Source organism: Neltuma alba, unplaced genomic scaffold, assembly GCF_004799145.2.
Source record: "Neltuma alba isolate B1F8T4 unplaced genomic scaffold, ASM479914v2 tig00013909_pilon, whole genome shotgun sequence".
Classification (NCBI taxonomy): Eukaryota; Viridiplantae; Streptophyta; class Magnoliopsida; order Fabales; family Fabaceae; genus Neltuma; species Neltuma alba.
Window position 1 is genome coordinate 36460 of NW_021637957.1, and position 11353 is coordinate 47812.

General features: G+C 37.1%; 1 protein-coding gene across 1 annotated transcript; it reads right to left on the minus strand.

Moving 5' to 3' along the window:
- Nucleotides 1-253: 253 nt before the first annotated feature.
- On the minus strand, nt 254-10004 carry LOC114739355 (formin-like protein 13). The gene is given in 21 exon segments (XM_028927410.1): nt 254-630; nt 728-1030; nt 1325-1391; nt 1473-1541; nt 1815-1931; nt 2304-2375; nt 2538-2632; nt 3526-3607; nt 3728-3778; nt 3870-3950; nt 4093-4134; nt 4304-4402; nt 4918-4989; nt 5521-5644; nt 5738-5777; nt 5780-5842; nt 5845-6034; nt 6125-7135; nt 7227-7448; nt 8778-9475; nt 9886-10004. Coding segments are annotated over 20 exon segments (3432 nt in total). The 5' UTR covers nt 9959-10004; the 3' UTR covers nt 254-630; nt 728-866.
- Nucleotides 10005-11353: the final 1349 nt, after the last annotated feature.

Genomic DNA, 11353 nt, shown 5'->3' on the forward strand with positions numbered 1-11353 from the left:
ATGTCCACCAATGCAAAAGTTGACAAAGGAAATCATACCCAGTAGTTTCATTGAGGCCATCCAGATCATTCCATTAGACTCATAGACACAATATTAGCAAATGATTATTAAACAAAGTACTAAACCAAGGAGAATTAAAAAAGAAAGCCAATTGATCAGCTCTGAGAACTGTGATTCCTTGTTCACACTTTTTGGCCCCTAGTATTATTGATAAATATTCCATTAAAAAAGAGAACGTATACCACATACATAATTTACTTTCATCAATTTTTTTCCCATCACTTTTTGAACCATCGTCTCCTTTTCTTGGGACCAACAATCCTTTACGTTTTAATGTCTACAAGTAAGGAATATTATGCTCTAGAGTACATTCTTCAGTGAATGAATATTACCTATTGTAGATAATCTATACAAGAGATGATATTCAAAAATTTTCATTTGAAATGCCAACCTTGTGTTGGTAGAAAGAAGATCAAAATCAGAAGGGGAGAGAAAAATAACAAATCCCTCCTTTTCCTGAAAATTACTGACAATGTTACATTTGCTGAGCGAAGATATATATACAAGTTGTCTGAGAAAAGAACAAGATCCTGCGAGATCTGCTACCTCTGCCGTGAGATCCAAAATAATCTAATGAATAAAGTCAGTGGAATGAAAAAGACATCTATACAGGGAGGGAAAAAGTTCAAATCAACTAGACTCAGCAAACCATAGTTCAGAGTTTTACCTCACTTAAGCACCATAATGAGCTGCTACATTCTGTTCTGCAATGCAAATTGCCAGATTCTGATACTTGTGCCATGTACAAGCTTGTTCAACATCATCAGCCATTCTGGTTCAAAGCTAGTAGTCCATCTAATTACTGATCACTTGACGTTGCCGGTCCGGATTGCTGTAGGCAGTATCCTTTGTGATTCACATATCTTTTTCTCACTATCAGATGATTTCTTCATTTCAAGCTCAAGCTGCTTGCAGTTTTCTTCATGGGCTTTGTAAAACATCCTCGTGAAGTTGAGCAAGGTTGACACAACTGAAGAAAAGAGAATTAGCAAGAGGATACTTTTCAATGATAACAGCAGATATGGTAGAAAAAAGACCAATTAACTGCATTAGACTTTTATATGGCATTTCTGACAAAGATTTTGAACACGATAAATCACTAGGAAAGCACAAATCAGTCATCTGAATCTCTGCAACAACCTACTCATTGGAACTATAATCTACAGTACAAGGTTTCAAACACCATAACCATAAAACTAGACAGAGTGGAGCTTATTATACAAGCTACAGAAAGGAAAGTTGCAATATTAAGAAAGAAAGACACCTTGCTCAAAAGGGCAGCGAGATGGATCTTCACCAAAATAAACAATCAACGCGTCCACTTTCCTACCCTGCAGAGTACAGGACTCTCCAAAGTGAAAACCTTTTATATGATCTGAAATATCTCTGAAAACATTAGCTCAAATGCCTACCACGCCAGAGTATAATGAAGCCAGTGATCGAACTTCAGCTTCAGCAGAACGGAGGAAGTCTTTCAAAGTCTGAAAGAACAAGCAATAAATTAAACTCCAACTATGCTACAGAATGCACATAGATAAGGAAACTTGATATTAGAAACAGGCTAATATGGGACTTTAATATCATATATTGGCACATGATAAAAATTATTCAAGTTGATGTAATTATTTATCCAAATTTATAACTTTGAGCAGTACAAGAATGAACAAGGAGGAAAAAAACATCATTCGTGAATTGAGACTAATTTGAAAACCTTCAAACTTATAAAAGAATAAAATACGTGATTATTTAAGCACCTTGCGGAATGTCTCAGATATAGGACCATCATTTTCAGAGGTTGAGAGTTCCTGGATAACTTTCTCTAATCCTTTGCTTACAGCTTGCATCTCCTCTGCCAAAAACTTCAATTGGATCTGCTATAGTTATACACGTTAGTCCTTAAACATGCTTATTATTCCCTTAATTTCTTATAAGGACATTCCCCACGATCCTTATATGAGTTTTTATAAAACGTTTTTTTTCCCATAAATATCCTTGTGGTTTGATATTCCCCAACTAACTAAACAAAATCTTGATAACTGAAGAACCTCCTCTAATTAATGAACTTCAATCGGGATAATTTTGAAATTTTAAAAGCTTTAGTTAATTTTAACCAAATTCCTTAACTTTTGTAAAATTGTCAATACGTCCTTGTCTAAAAATGAAATTAGACGGAGTATATTGAAAATTCCATCGCCACAATTCCAACATAATAAAATAAGAAGATCCTTTGAGAAGTCCAGAACCTTTGCTGCAGGCTCTAGGTTAGAAAGATCCTTGGAGAAGTCTAGAACTTCAGGTAATTTGTCAGCCAACACCTACAGGTAAGCATAAGGTCAACTGTTATCTTTTACCAGCTAGAGCAGGTTTCTTTCAAAGAGAAATACAAGAAAAGAGATTAAGAGGGGGGGGGGGGGAAGACCCTCGGTTAACAAAGAATGAACCAATGAATGTGACAAGGAATAAGCATCAATATGCACCTTACAAAGATAATGCATGAGAGTCATCTTGTTGTTCCGTGCTCGTGTCTCAGTGAGTTTAAGAAGGCTGTCCAATCTGAATCCAATAGCAGAACCTAAAAGACGGGAGAAAATAAACTATGATAACCTTGTGAGAATGACGATCTATCTTCCCCTAGTTACATCCGAAACCACATAGACATAATGCCTAACAGTTGAAAATAAACACAAGGAAGAAACAAACTACAAGTAAAGCTAGAATTGGGAGGAGAAGGCAAAAGAAGTTATTCCCATAAAAAGGGAGAAAAATGATGTCTAAATATTCCTTCCCTTGTTAGGATGTACAAAACTGACATGGTAATACATTGAAAAAGGTCATTCAATATAGAGAATAAGTAATTACGAACATACTCTTATTAATTGTGCAGCTAGGGGGCTTTGAGGCTTAAATTATAGGATGTTTATATGATAGTTAAAAAAACCTTCATTCTCCTCCCCCTCCTGTCATGTGGAAGAAATAATGATAAAGGGAAATTCTTAGTTGTTGAATAAAGTTGCCATGGGTTTTCTAAAATGAATGTCGAGGATAGAGCTTCTATATTTTCGTGAGAAGTCTTGGAGAGAGCTTAACGAACTTTACAAGGTCAAATAGCCATATTGTTCTGCCTTCCATCCGGGATGGATAGTCAAACAAACCTTTTAAATAGGTTCTTAGAATGGTATTTATGTTGCATGACAAGTGGTCAGCTCTAAAAATGGTTGAAGTGGCTTTATCTCTCTGAATATTGACATAACACTTCATAGTTCATACCATTCAGCTACGGGGATGTCACCATTTGAAGCCGTCAATGGGATCAGGCTAATATATGCCAAACTTGTTGGGGATTCATTCAAAATTTTTTAATTACAAATATGTTCTTAAACATTGAGGTAATTTTCTATGCTATAGGAATTAGCCAAGTTAATAGTGCATTCAACCTATATTTTTCAGATATCTATGTTAACTCACCTCTAGCAGTTCCTTGGTTCAAAGCATTTCCCAAAGAAAGTATCGTTTGCATAATTCTCTTCAATTTGAAAGAATTCCTAATCTGATAATAATCATCACAGAATAAATCTAGAATGTCATTTCTTATCATAAAAAAAAAATGAAGATTGTTAGAAAAAGAATTGCTAGAAAGAGGCTTTTAGTAGGCAATAGGATAACGTACCTCTTCTACAGTAGCATCTACAATATTCAGGCTTTTTCTAAGGTCAGAAACCTACATAAAATATTTCAATGTTAGAATCTACATCAAATAAATGCCTTTTTTCCCCCCTCTTGTAAGCATGCTATATGACACCCTTTATCACCTGAGATTGGAACTGAATCTTGAATGAAAACACTCTGAGTTTGGACTCTACCCGTGGTACTTTCATCAACTCTAGGAAGAACTGTAATGATAAATAAAAGATGGCATAATAATCCATATGAATTATGAACTTGAATGGAAAATTAATTGATAGCTTCATTATCACTTATAGGTTTATAGCCCTCAGAATCTAATAACGTGTGAAACAAGTGAAAAACACATACCTGTTCACACCTCCCTAACTTCTCCTTTTCTCCAGTATAACCCTTCAACACCATCAGGAGAAGTCAACAAAATTTGAAAGGAAGAAGTGACACATCATACCATATTACTAGAACATAACTTTTAACAAAAGTTTTACAGACATCTAAATAGTCAACAGTGAAAATTAATCATCTGAAGCTAGCAAATTATACAATCACAATCTCAACCAACCTTGAGTAATTCCATCTCCTCTTTTGTAGGACAAAACTTTATAAGGTTTTCAACCTGATCAATGTCTAGTGCTGAGTCCTCTAGTGCTAGCACTGAGCTCTGGAATATTCCAAACCACACATAATAGACCAAAAACAAAATCCAATTAGCACTCATCAATTCATGATGGTTTGACATGATGAAAAATATTGGATAAAGAAAAATATCGCCAGGCTATCAATCTGTTTGCAGCAGCAACAGTTCACGAGCCTGAAATTGCATTGCTAGAATAGGGGTCGATTGAGCTCTTGTTGGTGTGTTACAAACAAATTTGAGAACCTGGTAAAAGTTTGGACTACCATTTCCCCATAAATTGAGATAGCAACATCAAGTTAGAGCCTATTCCAAAAAATCATCAACATTATTCATTTTTTATGCACTCGTCATTAACACATTACAAAAAAACTTTATATTTTTGTTCAAGTGTAGAAAAATTTCAAATATGAATCAGAGAACAAAACCTCTTTTGACCAGTAATCAAGCAATAGTTTCCTACGCAGTCTACTTATAATTTAGAGCTAGTTGAATTTTTATACCAAATTTCTTGAAGCCAATGAAAGTAACATTGATCCTACCATCAAATCTTGCAATGGCACTTTTACTTTTGAAAGCATGATTTCACAATTATATGCTCTTCTGTGCTCAACCTGTAAAGAGTGAAGATATTAATCACATATAAGTGGTAAAGTCAATGTAATCTTTCAATCATGATCAAATAAGGTATGTGACAACAAGAAAACGATAGGTAAAGACTAGCAGCATCAGGCCGATAAACATTCACTATTTTACAGGCGACCCTGAACAAGCAAAATGCCATAATTCCTAGATTATGCAATCCAAAGAAAAAGCTACAGAATAACTGGAGCCAAGATTGGTTGATTGTCCTATATTGTTATAATAATTTTAAACCATACATCAGTGCGTAACATTGGAAATTTCAATTTGTCATCTTGAGACTTTAACATTGGAAATTTCAATTTGTCATCTTGAGACTTTAATGACAAGGAGACAGGTAGTACTAAAACCTTAATGGTGAAGTAAACCATACACCAGTTGTGTGGGTAAACATTACTACTAAACATAGCTCCAGGCAATTATTTTTCCTGCATTTTCCTACCGTTAAATACATTCAATGTGAGCATAAACATTCTGGGAAATTGAAAGTGTATATAAATTACCAGTTGCACTTTATCAGATTTAGGCCCAGCTGAGCTTCTGCCACCTACTTTCTTGGCAGGGCCTGAACTTGGGACTGCTGCTGAGAAGAGACTCTCAAGCTCTGACATATCAATCTCTGGGGCTCTGAATCAAGAAGACCAGAAAACATGTGACACCACAATAACAAAATGACCATCAACCTTAGAAAATGGAACAGCTATACCAAATCAGACATACTTGGAAGCTTCACCAGATTTCGCTGCCTCATGCCACAACTTCCTTGCACTGCTCTAGATATTTTCAGCCAATGCAACGGCTTCAGCTTTTTATTTTGATTTTTGTACTACTTATTGTACGAGATAGAATTCGTCCTCGGGGTCCTATCGTACTAGATGCAATATTTCCATCCCCTGATTTTAGATCTCCTTTACTAATGGGAACAGGAGGTGGAGGAGCATTAGGAGCAGCAGGAACAGATGTAGAATTCTGCAACAAAGGATTAGGGTTCTTGGAGGAGAGTTCTGCAGCAGGGGGAGGAGGAGAGGTGGTGGTGGTGGTACGGTGGTAGAATCAGCTTTCCTAGGAAGACGTGGAGGAGGAGGAGGAGGAGGTTTTAGCCCTAACAGGTGGCTGCACCTTCAAAGGAGGTGGTGGAGGGGGTGGTGGTCCAGTTTTAACGTTAGGCTCCTCCTTTAGAGGAGGCCGTTGGGGAGGAGGGTGTCGAAAATGTGGTTCTTCCATTGGTGGGGGTGGAGGAGGCATGACTCTAACCGGTGATTGCTTTTTCTGTGGAGGTGGAGGTGGCGGCGGCGGGGGAGGTACAGCTCTAACCAGTTTATGCTCCTTTTGAGGAGGAGTCGTGGGTGTGGGTGGTGCTGGAGGTTGTGAAGTGGATGAAGCAGGTCTAGTTCTAACAGGTAGAATCTCCTTCATAGGGGTTGTAAGGGAAGGAGATGGCTGAGTTGAAGTCATAGATGAAGCTGAAAAATGGGAAGCAGCGTCAAGAGGCAACTTATTTGGAAAGACACTTGATAATGATGTTCCAGATGTTGAACTAAAGATTGATGACTCGCTTCTGTCTTTTGATTGGGCTTCAAATTCGCCAGTAACAGGATATCCTGGTCCTAGAGGGGAAAGATAAGAAGGTAGTTGTGTGTTGGGTGGAGTATCAGATTTTCTAAGCAAGGAAGGATTCTGTGGAGGTGTGTTTGGTGAAAGTGATTCACTAGAAATGTCTACAGAACTAGACATGGCAAGATCATGCACTTGTGCTTCTACATCAAACTTTGTAGAACTTGTCACAGGTTTACCAAACTCCGGGGATTCATTATTTGATGACAATAACCTTTTTGCTTCATTCTTTTTTCCCTGAGGCACTCTAGAATCTTTTTCATGCAACAAAGATCCAGTATCATGCTGCTGAGTAGAAATTCTATCTATCTGGTCATGCACCGAAGCACTAATTTGTTGGAGTACATTTAGTGCAACATCAGCCTTAGGATTCAACCAGTCCACATGGTTAAAGATCTCCTGAACTTTGGCAAATGCTTCCACTGGCAGTCCCTCCTTCTCCTCAAAGCATGAGGTACCATCCGCAATAACAGCAGCAGCAGCATCCATCTCTGAGAAAAGGATCTTAATGCAAACAAAAACCAAATGAATAAATTTCATGTTAGAAATATCTGACTGACAACTACACAGTTAAAATTGGTATACAGAGATATACCTCCGCTCTGAAATCCTTGGGGAAGTCATCCTTAGCATCCCATAAAATATCAACTTCATCCCGGTTAAGCATCAATATGTTGGACCTAATAAAAGCTGTGTTGAACATGACTCGGAACATCATCCGTTCGTGGTCCATATCACTGGTCAAGTTAATGCATTCAATCACAACGTCACCTTGGATATGACAGTTGATGTCAATTTTAATTAGTTCACACTCTCCCTGCAACACAGAAGTAAGGAATTCAGAAGCAATTACCAAACCTGGACATATTCTAGTTCATCTTGTAAAAAAAGTGAAAACGTATAAGCCAATATAAAGTACACAATGAGCACTCCAGCAAAATAGGCTTCAAAAGAATGGGGCCTTCTGAACTCCTCCAAATTATTGCAAGGCCTCTGATGAATGTTGAAATTTCCCCCAAAAAACCCTTCTACGTATCCCCAAATCCTAAACGGGGAGTGTGTAACTTTTCACTCCGTTTTTTTTTTCCCTCAGAAATTTCCTTCTCTTTTTTTCATTGTATTATAAGGAAAACTGATTCCAAAGATTACTCCACGGGTGCAACCTCTTGGACAATAGACTAAGACCATCCTTAGTCCTAATATGAAACTCCTATGTTTTCAACAATGAACAAGACACGACATTTTCTACAGCTATAAATGCGCATACATATGTCTAACATTCATTTCCTACACTTCTGAGCTTCCAAAACTTAGTTGCCAATTTAAACCGAATTACAAGAATAGTAGGTTTGAGCTGAGCCATAATGGCTTATGAACTACTTGCATCATTGAACCGATTGATGGACGTAACCCTCAGATGTGTGTTTTTTCTTTTCTTCTTCTTCTTCTTCTTTTTTTTTTTTTGTGTGGGGTGCGGCGTTCAACAGGATGCCCCCCGGGGGGCAGGGGATATTATTGAGATATTTTATTTGACTTCTTGCTTTCTTCATTTATTAATGACTTCCCACATAGCAAGCTAAACAAGTCAGATGTCACCATGTACAAGAACATAACCTTTTTTGCACAAAATTTTTGACCCCTCCATTGCATCTCAATTGAAAAGTCTCCACAAAACCAAAAAAAAAGAAAAAAGATGAAAGTGAATAGACTATGACGGAGAAAACAAACCATCAAAATTTGAGCAACAGAGGGCTATTATACAAAACAATTGGGCACAGCAACTCCCAATTTACTCATATTCATGCACCACATCACAGCTTCTATCAGTTGACAAAGTGTTTTTACAAAAATATTGATGCTAAGAATTCTAAATGTCAGTATTTGGTCAGTATCAGTAAATATTTGTTTGCTTATCTGCACAACACAACAACTCCAAATCTCATTTGTTTTTCATATGTGCAATCAGTGCGTGCCTCCAACCAATCTTAGGACATCACCAATAGTTCCAAAAAACCAAAAGAAAGACCACAATTTCTTGCGTGAATTTTCTTCATTTACCCACATAAAGAGAAGAAAAACTTCTACTTTCTAAAGAAAGTGACCGAAAGTGCTAGAATCATGGATGTGCATAATGATAAAATTTCACCTGCTTGTAAAACCGGATGGTTTTATTTTTCTTCTGTGTTGAATACAAGATTTTTGGAGTTTTATCTGCAAGAAAAGGATCTTGTCCATAAATTCGAAATACAGGACAGCATCCACCTTCCCCATCAAAGTTCGGGAAACATCTGAGAATGATGCAGTCCAACGTAAGCGCCCTGTCCAATGGCGGCCAATCTATGGCCACATTCCTCCTGGAAATATACTGCAGATACCGCAGCTGGGAAGGAATCGGATTTAACGGTGACAAAAACTGCAAAAGCTCACGTGGAGCCTGCCTGTAAACCATATCCAAAGTTCTCTGTTCTCCGCTGTATTGCTTTCGATAAATCAAAAGCGCAGCCAGCATGAAAGCCAAAACCGGCCAGCCACCACGTTCACAGTGCATCAACAGAACATTATGCTGCCCAAGCGAGAGCCAACTTTCACTCGACCGTAAAAAGTGGTGGATGACCTCCATCTTGAGCACTGGGCAGCCCTCATATTGCCGAGGGTAGTCCATTATAGTCATATCATAATCTGACAAGATGTTAGCCATCTGACTCTTCGTTTCTTCCTGGCGGAAATTGAAGACCAAGATCGAAGCATCAGGAAAGTGCTCTCGAAGTTGAGCAACAATTCCGTCCATGTAGACTTTATAGTTTTCTTCATTCCAAGCATCCGTCATGAAGCAGCAGTCGAAAACTGGACATACAAATAGAATGCACAACATTCAGTAATTCCCCTTCTTACATAATCTATATATTCAACTACTTAACCTCATTTTTTATCTTATAACTGCAAGATACGAAATTGCTGCCAATCATGTATTCCATTTTTGGCAGGGAATTTCACGGGGCATAGCAATGTCCCATCATTCCACTCAAGGGGAGGAAAAAAAAAAGAACGGTTAAGAAAGGAAAGATAAAAGGAATATTCTGATTATGGCCCGCCGTCACATCACTTTCCCGCATTCCTCAACCAAATAGACCTATGATCTAAAACAACTTGACGAATTATCCATGAGAGAATGCTTGACACACAGTATCCAACAAATGCAATCAGAAGAGAGAAGGAAAAGAGCTAAAAAAAAACGTGTGGAATAAGGAAAGTACCATAAACTCTCTCACAGATCTCAAGAAGCCCATCGGGGGGCTTACGAAAGAACAATTTGCGCAGCAAAGTCATGTGTAAGCTCGGAATCCCAAATTCAGTTCCTCAATGATAAAATCCCGACCAATCATAAGACCTGCGAACTCCAACAACGAGAAATTTCATTCGGTGGAGGAACACTTTCCAATCAATCGCGTTTTATATACTCAGAGATTGAAAGCGGTTAAGAAAATGGAAGAACTTATAATTATGATAACAAAATCGAAGTGAATTTGTGATCTTCTGTTTTCAGAGTGTGGAGGAGGAGGAGGAGGGGAGGAGGTGGTGGCGATGGCGGGGATAGACGGAGATGGGTTTGTTAGTTTTGTTTGCGCAGGTGAGTTGTTTTGGGAGCTGAAGGTTTCCGACCGACTCAGAGTGGTCCCGTGCGGGTGACGTGGACACTTGGCGATGAGCCACGTGTGCCGTCATCCCAGAGAAGGGTAATTTCGGTAAGTGAGTTTTCAATCTTGTTATGTGAGATTTGCCTTGACAGCTACCACTTCTGACATTTCCGTACAAGGCGAAATCACATGTTTCTTTCATCTCTATCCGTTTTCGCTGAAGTCTATATTAATGTTCGGGGGCAAAAAAACCTAATTCTGCCAACTTAGATAATTAATTAATTTAAATTAAAAAAATTAATTATTAATTATTATAGTAAGTGTGTATTAGTTTTTCAAATGACCTCTTTAATACTTACTCCCCTTAAATTGTGATTCAAAATATAAGACGTTATTAAATAATTAATACTCTTCCAATCTTTTATATATGACCTAATTGTTAAGTTAATTTTGATCTAAATATAGACCTATTTCAGCTCAAAAAAATATAAGACCTATTTTTCATACTTATAAATTTTTTCTAAATTATCCCTATAGATACTCCTTTAACCATAATCAAGTAGAAGAGGGAGAGAAGATATTAAGAAGATGATTATGGTGTTTAAGAAAACGTTTCATCATTCTTTTCTATAATTAACTATTTACCTAACTTTCTTAATCTAATCAAATTAATTAAACAGATCTTATATTAAAGATCGGAGGAGTATGATTTTTTTTTTAAATTTCAGTCCTATTAAATGTAGGAAAGATATGAGAGAGATAAAGCAATTTTATCTTTTTTTAAGGATAAAATAAGAAATTTATATAATTTTAAAACATATGTCTAAACTTTCATTTCTTGAAACGTGAGAAAAGTTATAAACTTCTTATATCATGAATAGGAGAGAACATATTAGAAATAATCCTTATACCCTAGTCCTCCATAATTTTTGAGGATTTCATCTTACAACTTATTTTTGAGTTGGTCTTGTTAGTAAAAAGTCAGTTCTGTAAGCAGTTAAGCATTCTCTAAATCTAGAGTCATGTATTTCTTATGAGCCCTGTGACCAAACTCACCTAATTTTTTTCCACAAAAGAAAGAAAGAAA